Source organism: Nomascus leucogenys, chromosome 22a (assembly GCF_006542625.1).
Source record: "Nomascus leucogenys isolate Asia chromosome 22a, Asia_NLE_v1, whole genome shotgun sequence".
NCBI classification, from domain to species: Eukaryota; Metazoa; Chordata; class Mammalia; order Primates; family Hylobatidae; genus Nomascus; species Nomascus leucogenys.
The window spans coordinates 69900162-69915840 of NC_044402.1; the positions used below are offsets into that span (position 1 = coordinate 69900162).

General features: G+C 38.6%; 1 protein-coding gene across 2 annotated transcripts in view; it reads left to right on the plus strand.

Annotated features, from left to right (window-relative positions):
* Positions 1 to 15679, plus strand: part of PPIG (peptidylprolyl isomerase G) — a 59093-nt gene that overhangs the window by 38375 nt on the left and 5039 nt on the right. For both annotated transcript variants that reach the window (XM_004093125.3, XM_030802258.1), the window contains exons 10-13: positions 10055 to 10268; positions 11050 to 11217; positions 12457 to 12544; positions 15381 to 15517. In XM_004093125.3, the coding sequence (XP_004093173.2) occupies positions 10055 to 10268; positions 11050 to 11217; positions 12457 to 12544; positions 15381 to 15517 (607 nt within the window). The remainder of the gene's footprint in view (positions 1 to 10054; positions 10269 to 11049; positions 11218 to 12456; positions 12545 to 15380; positions 15518 to 15679) is intronic.

The window sequence follows — 15679 nt, forward strand, 5'->3', positions numbered from 1 at the left end:
GAATCTTTGAGTAAGATTCTACAAATGCAATTATTTACATTAAAAAATACTAAAAAAAAAAAAAAAAAATGTGTAATGGTGTTTGTTACTCTAAACCCTGAACCTACTGATGTTTAAACTTTAGAGTGTTTTTAGTACAGTAGGAATATTTTAGCTTAAGGCATTATTCTTCCCAAGTCATCTAGAAAATCTTCATCATTTATTCTCTACTTGACAACTAATTTTTTTTTTTTTTTTTTTTTACATATTTTAGTCTTTAAGGACGCTTGTGTTAGGATCTGTTGCCTCCTTATAAAAGTTAAGTGGCCAGGTACGGTGGCTGACACCTGTAATCCCAGCACTTCGTGAGACTGAAGCAGGAGGATCGCTTGAGCCCAGGAGTTTCATACCAGCCTGGGCAACATTGTGGGGCTCTTCTCTACCAAAAAAAAAAAAAAAAAAAAAAAAAAATTTTTTTTTTTTTTTAATTAACCGTCTGTAGTCCCTGTTACTTGGGAGGCTGAGGCAGGAGGATCACTTGAGCCCAGGAGTTCGAGGCTGTAGCCTGGGTGACAGAACAAGGCCCTGTCTCTAAAAAATATATAAGTAAATAAAGTTAAGGATGCTGTGTGGTTTATATATTCAGAAAGAGATTGAGGTAATAAAAGCGTTTTTGGCCAGGCGCTGTCTCACGCCTGTAATCCCAACACCTTGGGAGGCCGAGGTGGACGGATCACTTGAGGTCAGGAGGTCGAGACCAGCCTGGCCAACATGGTGAAACCCTGTCTCTACTAAAAATACAAAAAAAAAAGTTTGCATTTTAAACCATAAACTGTAATCATAGACTCTCTAATAAGTTTGTTGTAAAGATTCTTTTGGTACTAAAAGGGCAGTACTTGAATATTTGCCTAAAGGAGGAAGTAAATGAATGTAGCTCTTTATATATTACTTACATCTTTATAATGTATTGTCATCTGAAGAAATAAATGATGGTTTTGCCCATGCCATTGGGGCCAGGAAGTTGTGCTAAAAATTGATGTAACATCCAACTGTATGTCCCTCAAACTCATGCTAACCTAGCACACCTTGCCCTTATCAGTTTCAGCAATCTGAGATTTGGCCCTTTATTAAGATGTATCTGCCCAGGAGTTTCTAAAAGGTCAGATGTGTTTTGAGCCAGACTTCCAATGGCTACTCTGTTCTGGATCACACTGTGAAAAGAGGAAAAGATCTTTAGTTTAAAAACACACACTTGGGCCCCTGTTATTCCATAATCCTTCAGTTACCATTCAGAACATTGGTCAGAGTAGATTTTGTCATGCATCTTATATATAAGCAGAGCTGTATCTTACATCCACTTAGTAAGTTTGATGGCCTCCTTAAAATAATTAATTGGGAACAGTCAAAAAGCATTGTAACACTGTGGTATTTATCATCATTATATTTAAAACCTTGTATGAGAGATTTACACCTGTTTTTTTTTAACTTCCTGAAAGAAAACAAAAGACTTCTGAAGAAATCTGACTGTCTTGGTCCATCTATATATGGTCTTGGTGAGTCTGGGCAATCAATCTTCCTGGGCCTTTCTCTCTTTGCAATTTTGAGATTGGAGATCCTTCTTTTTGTGACTATTTGAGTGTGCCAGAGAAAATTCAAAGTCAAGGAGAGGCCGGGCACAGTGGCTCACGCTTGTAATCCCAGCACTTTGGGAGGCCGAGGTGGGCGGATCACAAGGTCAGGAGATCGAGACCATCCTGGCTAACACGGTGAAACCCCGTCTCTACTAAAAATACAAAAAATTAGCCGGGCGTGGTGGTGGGCGCCTGTAGTCCCAGCTACTCGGAGAGGCTGAGGCAGGAGAATGGCGTGAACCCGGGAGGCAGAGCTTGCAGTGAGCCGAGATCGTGCCACTGCACTCCAGCCTGGGTGACAGAGCGAGACTCTGTCTCAAAAAAAAAAAAAAAAAAAAAAATCCAGGAGAAAAACCTTCCAGCAGATGCAGAGATGGAACACTGGAAGCTAATAAAAGCTGCATCCCCTGTAGAGGCTCAGCAAAGGGCTGTCAAAAGTCAGAGTGGAGGATAGAACACAGACCAGTACCTTGATTAAGATATTTCCTAGTTTTTCAGGAGCTGACGTGACCTCAGATCATGCTCTTCTCTTCAGAGTTCACTGCAGTTGTTAACCCATTTATGCCGGAGGTTGCAAGTTTTTTGTGTGAAAAATCAGATTTTGGCAATGACCTTGAGAAGTAGGATATACATAACTCCCACAAGCTTAGCGTACCAATAATGAAACTAAGAGATGAGAGGATTGCTATGTTACGTAGTACACAGAAACACAAGAACAGAGTTGTGACAACATGGCGGTAAGTAGTTGTATGAGAAGAAATGGCAGGAGGCAGATTGCCTGGCAATACAGAACAAACAGCACAATAGAGGAAGCAGCTGGTGAATCTTGTACTCAGGAGACAAGTGAAGAGGACACTAGAGATTCATTTCTATGGTGACAGGGTCCCATTTCAGTGTCCTTATTCTGAAAGTAATTTTGGCACTTTTATTAGAAAGGAGATGTTAAATTTAGAAACAGTTTAGGAGATGCGACCCATAATGTGAAATGAAATTGTCTAAAGACCATTTTAGGAATACTTCTGTTCTTTATTTCAAATCTTATTTTGATGGTGATTTCAGAATTTCCTTCATTTTCAACATTTCAAGTGAAATTTATTGGTGTAAAATCTATGGGTCTCAAAAAACAAAGCAGCATTTTCTTACCTTAGGTTTTCATGAATAAAATATTCTGGAGTTATTTCTGGTTTTGTTTTGTTTTTTTGAGACAGTATCTTGCTCTGTTGCCAGGCTGGAGTGCAGTGGTATAGTCATAGTTCACTGCAACCTTGAACTCCTGGGTTCAGGCAATCCTCGCACCTCAGCCTTCCAAATAGCTGGGACTACAGGTGTGCATTGCCACACCTGGCTAATTTTTGTATTTTTGGTGGACACAAGGTCTCGCTATGTTGCCCAGGCGGGTCTCAAATTTCTGGTTCAAGCAATCCTTCTAACTCGACCTCCCAAAGTGCTGGGATTACAGGTATGAGCTCTGGAATTTGGTTTTTAACCTTAATATTATACTAGTAAGTTAAAAGACTAATTGATAAGGTTACATCACACCATACCCCCAAGTAAAGGTCAGTGAAAAAGTTTGGGAAATCATTCTACATAATAATAAGCAAACTGCATAATCTAAACTAATTAACCAGAAATGGCCCAAGTTGAAAGTGTTATTACTCTTTGTAATTCCTTTTCATCCATTATGATTCTTAACTTGCATTGTGGCTTTTGCTTTTAGTACTATTTCATTTTACCTGAAGGATATTTAGATGCTTGTAAAAGAAACGCTGAAATCAATTTTGTGTAAGTAGTTAGGAAGTAGGGTTTTGTTTGTTTGTTTGTTTTTGAGATGGAGTCTCGTGCTGTCGCCCAGGCTGGAGTGCAGTGGTGCGTTCTCGGCTCACTGCAAGCTCCACCTCCCTGGTTCACGCGATTCTCCTGCCTCAGCCTCCCTAGTAGCTAGGACTACAGGTGCCTGCCACCACGCCCAGCTGATTTCTTTTTGTATTTTTAGTAGAGATGGGGTTTCACCACGTTAGCCAGGATGGTCTCGGTCTTCTGACCTCATGATCCGCCCACCTCGGCCTCCCAGAGTGCTAGGATTACAGGCATGAGCCACCATGCCCAGCCAGAAGTAGGTTTTTTGAAGAGTCAGCTGAAAACAACTGTTGCTGTATTTGGAATTTAAAATTTTAATTTGAAAATATTATAATTGAGAAATTATTGTATATATTTATGGTATACAGCGTGACGTTATGATACATGTATACAATGCAGAATGATTAAATCAAGCTATTTAACATAGCTGTCACCTCAAATCCTATTTTTGTGGTCAGAAATTTGAAATTTACTATCTCAGGAATTTTGAAATGTACAATACGTTACTATTAACTGTTCTCACCATGCTATGAAAATAGATCTCAACAGGCCGGGCGCAGTGGCTCACGCTTGTAATCGCAGCACTTTGGGAGGCTGAGGCGGGCGGATCACGAGGTCAGGAGATCGAGACCACAGTGAAACCCAGTCTCTACTAAAAATACAAAAAAATTAGCCGGGCGCGGTGGCGGGCGCCTGTAGTCCCAGCTACTCAGAGAGGCTGAGGCAGGAGAATGGCATGAACCCGGGAGGCGGAGCTTGCAGTGAGCCGAGATTGCGCCACTGCACTCCAGCCTGGGTGACAGAGCAAGACTCTGTCTCAAAAAAAAGAAAATAGATCTCAACAAACTTATTCTTCCTGCCTTAACTAAAACTTTGTGCCGTAAAAATTTAATACATTTATTTGGTTCGAAATTTAGAAAGTATAAAAGGATAATCTGTGAAAATCTCTATCCATGAGTTTCCATTCTCACATTTTGTACATTATTCCATGTGTGTGTGAATGTTGATCATGTAGAATGAATGTCCTAGAAATGGAATTGCCAGTTTACAGAGGTCGTGCATTTGTAATTGGTAGACACTGCTACCAGGATATAAGGATAAGTTGCCCTACACCCTGTATAAAACTACATATTATTGTAAACTCTTTCACCTTTGCCAGCCTAATGGATTTTTTTTTAACAAATGCTAGTTTCAATTAGCATTTCTCTGAGGAGTGTGATGTTAATGTCTCCTTAAGAGCTATTTATGTTTCTTTTTGTATGAACCGATTGTTGCTTCCTTTACCCCCTATTATTTACCATTCTTTTGTTCTTCCTTTCTGAAGTTCAAGCCTCCTCCTGCTATTTCCTTTCTCTTTGGAGAACTTCCTGTAACCAATTTTTTTTTTAAGGTTAGGTCTACTGGTGACAAATTATTCTAGTTTTCTGAAAATGTCTTTATTTCATCAGGGTTTAGGGGATGGTTTCAGGATGAAACTGTTCCACCTCAGATCATCAGGCATAAGCGTTTAATAAGGAGTGCTCAGCCTAGATCCCTCATATGCACACTTCACAATAGGGTTTGTGCTCCTCTGAAAATCTAATGCTGTCACTGATCTGACAGGAGGTGGAGCTCCAGTGGTAGGGCTTGCTTGCCTGCCACTCACCTTCTGCTGTGTGACCTGGTTCCTAACAGGCTGCGGATCAGTACCAGGGACCATGGCTCTTCATCTCCATGTTCTGACATTACATTGACTATGTATGTCGGTATGCTGTTCAGTTAAATATTACTTGTGACTTTGAGAAGGATACAGTTTCAATCATATTCTCAATATGCCTTAATCATATTTTAAAATTTAGGTTAACACACATTCTGAAACTCAAGCCACAGTCTTACAGAATCAATATTGATATTGTGAAATCTCCCAATTTTTTGCCTTTTTACCCTTCTGTCCTTTAATGCCATCTCTTTCTCAATTATTTTCTCTCATTTGTTTTTCTGAGCAGACTTAAACAAAAAGGAATGTAAATTAAATTTGCCAAATATCAAAAGAGAGGAACTTTATATTTTTTATTTTTTTGAAACGGAGTCTCAGTCTGTTTCCCAGGCTGGAGGGCAGTGACGCAATCTCAGCTCACTGCAACCTCTGCCTCCCGGTTCAAGAGATTCTCTGCCTCAGCCTCCCAAGTAGCTGGGATTACAGGTACCGTTTACCACACTCAGCTAATTTTTGTATTTTTAGTAGAGATAGGGGTTCACCATGTGGGCCAGGCTGGTCTCGAACTCCTGACTTCAGGTGTTCTGCCTGCTTTGGCCTTCCAAAGCGCTGGGATTATAGGCATGAGCCACCACTCTCCACTGAACTTTTTAATCTTAGAGCTTTTTTATTTGTTAAATCGCGACAGAGTCTCACTCTGTTGCCCAGGCTGGAGTGCAGTGGTGCAATCTCAGCTCACTGCAACCTCTGCCTCCCGGTTCAAGTGATTCTCTTGCCTCAGCCTTCCGAGTAGCTGGAAGTACAGGTGCCCATCACCATGCCTGGTTAATTTTTGTATCTCTAGTAGAGGCAGGGTTTCACCATGTTGGCCAGGCTGGTCTCGAACTCCTGGCTTCAGGTGATCTGCCTGCTTTGGTGTCCCAAAGTGCTAGGATGACAGGTATGAGCCACCACCATGCCTGGCCTATTTTCCTCTTATAGTTAATGTTTTCTGATTCTCGGGCAGATTATATTCCTATAAAAACAGTTATAAATCTCTTTCTGGCCTTCCATTTCGTTTATTTACTTTGAGAAGGAGTCTCGCTTTGTCTCCCAGGCTGGATTACAGTGGTGCAGTCTTGGCTTACTGCAGTCTCCACCTTTGGGGTTCAAGCAATTCTCGTACCTCAGCCTCCCTAGTAGCTGGGATTACGCGTGTGCACCACCACACCTGGCTAATTTTTGTATTTTTAGTAGAGACAGTTTTGCCATGTTGGCCAGGCTGGTCTCGAACTCCTGACCTCAACCGATCCACCAGCCTTGGCCTCCCAAAGTGGTGGGATTACAGGCATGAGCCACTGCACTCGGACTTTTCATTTCATCATGTTACCTTGCTTCACTAGAATGTTTTCTTCAAAAGTGATATGTAAATTAAATAATTGTTTATGAAATGTATTTAATACACTTGGTAAGTGGGCTTGCTGTTGTGTGGTATGGTTTTTTGTTGTTGTTGTTGTTTTGGAGACAGGTTCTCACTCTGTTCCCCAGGCTAGAATGCAGTGGTGCGATCATGGCTCACTGCAGCCTCGACCTCCCAGGCTCAAGTGATTCTCCCCACTCAGCCTCACAAAGTGCTGGGATTACAGGCATGAGAAGCCATGCCCCTAGCCAGTGGGCTTGCTTTTTTTAATTTCAAACACTAAATGGGCTTGCTTTTTTTTTTTTTTTTTTTTGAGATGGAGTCTCGCTCTGTCGCCCAGGCTGGAGTGCAGTGGCGCAATCTCAGCTCACTGCAAGCTCTGCCTCCCGGGTTCACGCCATTCTCCTGCCTCAGCCTCTCCGAGTAGCTGGGACTACAGACGCCCGCCACCACGCCTGGCTTGCTTTTAAAGTAAATCAACTGTGATGTATTTCTCATAGGAAAGAATCTCAGTGCAAAATAAATAGAAATCAGAACTGATGATTAAAGCTTTGTTAATTGTGGGGTAAAGAGTTACCATATTTTAACAAGTATATTTTATGTTTAAGTGTAGTATTTTTATTTTCTTGCACAATTTTATGTTTTTATTTCATTATGAATTTATTTTCTTTGTTAGATTTCCTGAAAATTTGGTTTTTTCCCCCTGCATATCCCTCAGGTTTTTTAGTTTAGCATATATAAGTAGATTTTTCAGGTTATATGTTTTTTTTATACCCACTCTGTCTCACCAGCAGCATTGGTATTGGATTCAGGTTAACAGTTGGGCTCATGAGACAAAATTAGCTTCACCAGGCACTAAGGTTACTTACCCTTAAGAAAGGATATAGGGCAGGAAACGGCATGGCTGGTACATCAACAGCATAGAGGCGCTCTCATGATTTCCAGGCACAGCTTGCATATATCCCAAACATCTCACACCTGATAATGTACATGTTCCTTAGAAACACAACTAGGTAAGGAAGGATTATCTTAGTTCAGTGAAGCCATTACATCTACGGTCTCTTCAGCTTTTATACCTTGTTCCCATTCTCAAGTGCAGCAACATCTCATCAGTACTGGAAAAGCAATCTGCACAGTGAACCAGAAGTCCTTGGTCAAATACAAGTAACTTCACCCAGATTTTCATGTATCTTGGGTTTAATATATTCCTGTAAATTATCAGTTACAAATTTCTAGGATGATTCAGGCACGGCAGCACATGTGCCTGTAGTCCTAGCTACTCAGGAGGCTGAGATAAAGAGGATTACTTGAGCCCAGGAGTTTGAGGCCAGCCTGTGCAACATAGCAAGACCCCATCTTCATAAATAAAAAGGCTAGGCATGGTAGCCCACACCTGTAATCCCAACACTTACGGAGGTTGAGGCAGGAGGATCCCTTGAGCCCAGGAGTTCGAGACTAGCCTAGGCAACATAGGGAGAACTTGTCTCTACAAAAATAAAAATAGAAATTAAAAAAATTAGCAGGGCATGGTGGCATACACCTGTGTTCCCAGTTACTCAGGAGGCTGAGACAGAAGTATCACTTTGAGCCTGGGAGGTGAACACTGCAATGAGCTATGATCTGCACTCTAGTCTGGGCAACAGAGCAAGACCCTGTCTCCAAAAAAAAATAAAAAAGGCAAGGATAAATTTGCCAAATATCAAATCTTCAGATGTTCCTGAGGCTAAGGTGGGGCTAAAGGAAAGGTCACAAATCAGCTGTTAACCCTTTCAACTAAGGTTCTGTAACCAAACAGCCAACAGATAATCCAAAGATATATTTTCTTTGTTTTCCTTGACTTTTTATTATGGAACATACTAATTTATACACAAGTGAATAAAATAGTATAACAAACACTTGTTCTTTACCTAGCTTCAGGAGTTTATTTATGGCCAATCTTGTTTTACCATCACTAGCTACTTTTCCCTTTCTTATTATTTTGAAACAAATTCCAGGCATAATATTTTATCAATAAAGGTTATTTCTAAAAGATGATTCTTAAAAACAATACCATAATGATACACACATACACATTCCTAAATATAAAAAATCCTGACAGTGTTCTGATTGTAATTGTTTCATTAATGTTAATTAATTTTTTGTTGTGTGAATCAATCCAAATAAAGTTGAGACATTGAAATTGGTCTTGTAAGTTGTGTTTTGTTTTTTAATAAATTCTCTCACCATCTTGTTTTATGTTTCCTTGAAATGTATTTCTCAGAAAAGGTAGGTCATTTGTCATGTAGCATTTTCTATAATTGAACGTACTGGATTTTACTAATTGAGTACTTACTATGTTATGTAATGTTGATCAGATGCAGTTGTGACTTGAAGAAATTCCTTTTAATGAAAACAGGAGTCACACAGGACAAGTTGTCTCTGTGTTCTGCAGCAGCCATGGGTTATCAGTGCCTCACAAGAAGTTGTAAAACAATGATATTTTAACACTATAATTTCTTTTTCATTAATTCCTGGAATGCTGCTGACAAAGAGCTATTTCCCTTCATCTATTTCATTAGCCAGTGGTGCAGTTTGTACCAGAAAGGCAGGATAAATGCTTTATACTTTATGAGTATCACTATGAACTAATGTATTTCTAATACAATCTGATACATCTCAATTTATTGTAGTTCTCGTCTATATATCAATATTGTCCCATCTTTGGCCCCAGTTAGCCTCTTCAAATCCACCATGATTTGAATGAGTATACCTTTAGATGGGTCAAGCTCCTCCCAATTTGTAGTATCTTCTTCTAATTTTTGTTATATTACACCTTCTGGCTTCACTTATTTATATTAATTGACTGATCCTTTAAACTCTGAGTTTTTTTTTTTACCCTTTTTAAAGTTACTGCTTCCTTAACTGAAAGAAAATTTCAATTTAAAATGACTTTTTGTAGAGTCCCCAAAACATTCTATTCATCATGGGCAATTGACTTCCCTCTGTTATGAGTCTCCTCTTGAGCTAAATTTCTTAATTATTAGAAGACTGCTTGGGCATTGAAATATAAGCCCATGCCAATGAAATCCATTTCTTATCTCTCCATGTTTCTGTAAAGCAGTTTTTCTGTTATTTCCCTGCACTAGTTCTGCCAATCTTGATAATAAGAGGAAAAGTGGAAAACTACAAGATTAAAACGTGGGACTCTTCGTTGTTATTCTGTGCTTTTAAAAAAATTTCTTATTCAGATGTTTGCTGACATTAGTTTAGCATTTTAGACTCACCTATTTTTTAAAGTTCTTTGGATTAATAGATACAACTTTGACCAATGAATTCTGGAGATCTGGATTCTAATCCTGAGTCTTGACTCCTTTCCTGTACTTTCCAGTTCACATAGCTGGATGATCTAAGTGCTAAATACTGAACTTAGTGAGAATCTGCAGAAAATTTAAATCTCCCTCCACAAAGTTTGTCTAAAAATTGTTGATCAAAACCTTTTTGTTTTTATTAAAGTTAAGAAAGAAGAAAAGAAAAGGCATAAATCATCATCATCTTCCTCCTCCTCATCTAGTGACTCAGATAGCTCAAGTGATTCTCAGTCCTCTTCTGATTCCTCTGATTCTGAAAGTGCTTCTGAAGAGAAATCAAAGAAAAGAAAAAAGAAACATCGGAAAAATTCCCGAAAACACAAGAAAGAAAAGAAGAAGCGAAAGAAAAGCAAGAAGAGGTCTTAATTTTACTTTTCTAATGCTAGCTTTATATTCTGATTCCCTTTTTGTAAATAAATCTGTTAGAATTTTGGGTCAATTACATGAAACTGTTAAAATAGTGAGAAATATAGCATGGAGCATAAGACTTTTGATATTCCACAGTCTATAGATTGAATTTTGGGTACGTTCATTTTCTTTTGAAACAAAACCTATCAGTTCATTTTTTTGTATACTCAATGAAATGATGGCTTTAGTGTGTTACAGATTTGTGTGTTTTATAGGAGGATTATGGGATTTATGAAAATTGCAGAAAACCACCAATTGTTTTTCCTATTTTCAGTAGCAGTCCCCTTTGCTCTTATGATAGCATAAGGGTAGAAAGCAGATAATGTCAGCGTATTTTACTTTCTTTTCCATTTTGTTTGAAATAATCTGTGTTTGTACTAAAACTTGTCTTCATCTGCCTATGCCTCAAATGCAATTAATTTCTTTACCCATGTTTTAAAGTATTTTAAATTTATCAGAGTGCATTGCTCACAGTTTCATATTTTTTATCCATTTTGTAGGAAAATATTTTTTGAGAGTGTGATAATCGAAACGTTTTGTTTTGTTTGTTTTTTGATTGGTTAGTTGGTTTGTCAGAGGAATAGAAGATTTTTCCCATGCGATCACATCTTTGGTAAGGACAGGATGTTTATATTATAGTGATATAAAGGAAAGAAATACTAACAATTGGATACTTCTGTAAGGACATAATAACCAACTGTAACTTGTTTTTGTGTGTTTCTGTCTGTTAAGTGCATCTAGTGAGAGTGAAGCTGAAAATATTGAAGCACAACCCCAGTCTACTGTCCGTCCAGAAGAGATCCCTCCTATACCTGAAAATAGATTCCTAATGAGAAAAAGTCCTCCTAAAGCTGATGAGAAGGAAAGGAAAAACAGAGAGAGAGAAAGAGAAAGAGAGTGGTATGTGAATGTGTATATTTTGTCTTACATGGTTTACCATAGAACTTTTCTTTTTAAAAAGTTATTTATTTTAAACAAGATTTACTTGGCGACCTTGTCCCAAGATTGAAATCTTTTTTATAAAAGATTTTATAAAATGTTCTTCCGCAAAGTTCTTTTTTGCCAACCACATAACTAGAAAGGGAAATTGACTTAAATTACAAGTAGATTCTGAAGTAAAATTACACATAATAAACACTAATACAAAAAAGAGATGTTAAGCAGCATTCCAAGCCAATAACAAGATGCTGTTTAACCAGTAAAACATGATAGTGTTTTATAGTGTTATTCGTGTACATTAAACTCTTAAGCAAGTAAGAACCTTGGTTTTTCAGTTTGCCTAATAGGAAAAACTGCCGTTTTCCTTACTTGGTTTACAATATTGTAATAAAAATTGATGTCATGTTCAAATCCTGAAAAAAGTTTACTACTTAAATCTACATTATTAATATCTGTAATGCTAATGGTTCTTTATCAGTCATTTTAATAACTATGTCCAGGCTGGGCGCAGTGGTTCACGCCTGTAATCCCAGCACTTTGGGAGGCTGAGGCGGGCAGATCACGAGGTCAGGAGATGGAGACCATCCTGGCTAACACGGTGAAACCCCATCTCTACTAAAAATACAAAAAATTAGCCAGGTGTGGTGGCGGGCGCCTGTAGTCCCAGCTACTCAGGAGGCTGAGGCAGGAGAATGGCATAAGTAAACCCGGGAGGTGGAGCTTGCAGTGAGCCGAGATCACGGCACTGCACTCCAGCCTGAGTGACAGAGTGAGACTCCGTCTCAAAAATAATAATAATAATAATAACTATGTCCAAAAGTAGAAAAAATAATATGGAAATCTTTCTCTTAGTTATGATCAGAAATACATTGTCATAATACAAATAATAAAATTCTTGGCCAGACATAGTGGCTCACACCTATAATCCCAGCACTTTGGGAGGCCAAGGTGGGCAGATCACTTGAGCCACCACGCCCAGCTAATTTTTTGTATTTATACTAGAGACGGGGTTTTACTGAGTTAGCCAGGATGGCCTCGATCTCCTGACCTCATGATCCGCCCACCTCGGCCTCCCAAAGTGCTGGGATTACAGGCATGAGCCACCGCTCCCGGCCCAGATTCATTATTATTAAAGTAACATGTCTGGCCAACAAAAGTTTTTTAAAAAAATGTGTTAACTTTCTCTTTGCTCCCTTCTAGTAATCCACCTAACTCCCAGCCTGCTTCATACCAGAGACGACTTTTAGTTACTAGATCTGGCAGGAAAATTAAAGGAAGAGGACCAAGGGTAGGTGATTCTTTCCCCAGAGATCTTCACAATATTGCATTTGTCTTCCTTAAATAATTTTAGGGTGTTTCGTAAATATTATTTTAATGTGCAAGTAACTAAAATTTAGGGGAGATGCAGGCATTAAATTATATATTCTCTTTCTTAAGCAGCTTCTGTATGTTGGTACTTCCCAACAGAAAATCCGTGAGATACGAATAGATTTTACATTTACATGGTATAAAATGGGATCTTGGTCTTTCTTGTCTCCCTTGTTACTTTGCAATCATTGTATCTCTATTCTTGTTAAAAATAAATAAAAGTTAACCTTATTCTTGTATTTTATTCTTTTTTATTTACTAGAGTGTCCTCATCAGAATTTAAATATCTTGTGCTTTCAAAACTTTATAGAAACTTGGCTACACTTTTCTGTCTTAGGTCTTCACTTCCTACTTATTCCTCGAGCATTTTAGTTGTCTTCCACTACCGTTGTTCTGCTGAAAACAGCACTTGATACATAATTAGCTCCATGTCACAAATTCCAGTGGATGCTTTTCAGTCTTCATCTTAATCTTGCTCCTTGTAATATTCTTTCCACTTTTTTTTTTTTTTTTTGAGATGGAGTCTCAATCTGTTGTCCAGGCTGGAGTGCAGTGGCATGATCTCGGCTCACTGCAACCCCTGCCTCCCAGGTTCAAGCAGTCCTTCTGCCTCAGCTCCCCCTAGTAGCTGGGATTACAGGCACATGCCACCATGCCTGGCCAATTTTTGTATTTTTAGTAGATATGGGGTTTCACCATGTTGGCCAGGCTGGTCTCAAAACTCCTGACCTCAGGTGATCCACTTGCCTGAGACAGGGTCTCACTTTTCACTCATGCTGGAGTGCAGTGGTACAATCAAGGATCACTGCAGCCACAACCTTCCAGTCTCAAGCAATACTCCTACCTCAACCTCCCAAGTATCTGGGACTACAGGTGTGCACCACCACATCTGGCTAATTTTTGTATTTTTTTGTAAAAATGGGGTTTCGTCATGTTGCCCAGACTGGTCTTGAATTCCTGAGCTCAAGCGATCTGCCTGCCTCAGCCTCCCAAAGTCCTAGAATTACAGGCATGAGCCACCGTGTCCAGCCATTTACCTAACCTTTAAATACTGTAGTACCTCAGGGTTCAAATTCAACTCTTCTCACACTGCATATACTCCTTGAGCAATCTCATGACTCCCATGGCTGGTAACTGTCAAATTTTTGTCTGCATTTTTCAGCTCCAAAGACTCATTTGACTAATGAGTACCTCACACTCGGTTTTTACGAAGTTGAGGACAAGCTCTTCCTCTTCAAATCTGAACCTTCTTTAGGTTACTGATTTTAGTGACTGGCACCACCACCTGTGCAGTTCCTTCCCAAGAATAATCTGATTCTCCCCTTTCGGTTTATACCTTAGCTATGCAAGTAACTTAACTATGGTAAGATACATGAATATATCTTACCCATCACCAAATACTGTCATTTCTGCCTCCTAAATATTCAGAAATTCATGTTTTTCAAGCTTTACCCCTGCTATGTTAATTGAGCTCCATCATATTGTCTGAGCTGTCGATTTTGATAGTTCTCAATTTTTTAAATCTCATTACCTCTTTCATGTTAAAAATTACTGAGGACCCAAAAGAACTTTTGTTGGTGTGGGTTATATCTGTCAATATTTACTCTTTTAGGAATTAGTACTGAGAAATACTGAAAACATAAGAATATATAAGCACACCTTCCATTAGCTGTGAAAGTAATGATATCAAAACATGTAAACTGAATAACCCTATTGTATGATAAAGAATGAAAATGGAAAAGGCAAATATTGTGATATTATTATGAAAATAGTTTTGACCCCCGAGTCTGTAGATCCTAGATCCCACTTTGAGATTCACTGTCTAATCTTTTTTTTAAAATAGTAGCCAGAATTGTCATTTAAAAATGAAAGTCTGATTTTTGTGCCACTCCTTTACCATTGATCTTAGGGTAAATCCAAAATAACTATGATGGCCTATGGCACTTCACAGAACCTAGTCCTTGCTTACCTCATCAATGTTATGTAGTACTACTTTCCCTTGCAATTTTTAGCTTTGGCCATATTTGGTCTGTCTTCTCATCATTTCTAAAGCATGCTATGTTTCTTCTTAACTCAGAACCTTCCTGTCAGCATCTTTTCCCTTTTCCTTTTATGCCTATTCTATTATAGCTGCATATATGTTTAACATATGTAATTATATGTTCATTCACATGCTCTCCAAGTCCTGTAGGATATAAGTTCCAGGAAAGCACACTCATATCTTGGCTCACTAATGTTCTCTCAGTATGTAGTAGAGTGTTTGGTCATCCTAAGGGTTGCATAAGCGAACATCTACACATTTACTCTGTTTTCCCCACAATATGAGAAATATTTGGTTTGAAATATTAAGTATATATAACATTTAGATTGGAACTTGGCAACTTATAAGTTGCTCTAGCATTACTTGGATAGGACTCTTCCATGGAGCAGACATGTATGGCTAGCGGCTAAAGTTTTTGTGATTAATGTTTCTTGGAATTTGCAACATGACAACTTAAGTTTCTCTGCCTCATTGATTTCCTACATGAAAATTGGGAAATTTTAGTAATTTTCAGGGCATAGAAATATCAGATGTTTTATTTTAACCTAGAAACATATACTTTTAAGCTACTGTTGTAATGCTTTTTATATATTTTTTATTTTGTACCCCTTACTACCTCCTGGCCCTCACCCCAGTACTTCCCTCCCTGCCAGCACCCATGCGAGTCCTTCTATACTTTTATACATTAATTTTTCCCCATTTTAATTTCCTTTAGCGTTATCGAACTCCTTCCAGATCCAGATCAAGGGATCGTTTCAGACGTAGTGAGACTCCTCCACATTGGAGGCAAGAGATGCAGAGAGCTCAAAGAATGAGGGTATCAAGCGGTGAAAGATGGATCAAGGGGGATAAGTAAGATTTAACTATTATTATTTCAAATGTAATGATAAGTATTCGTTTTTACTATTACACATAAAGTTATTGTCGTTTTAATTATTGCTGAATACCTTAAGAAAAGTAGAATATCATTTTAGCTAATAATATCTACAATTCTTTTCCTAATAACATTTCCCC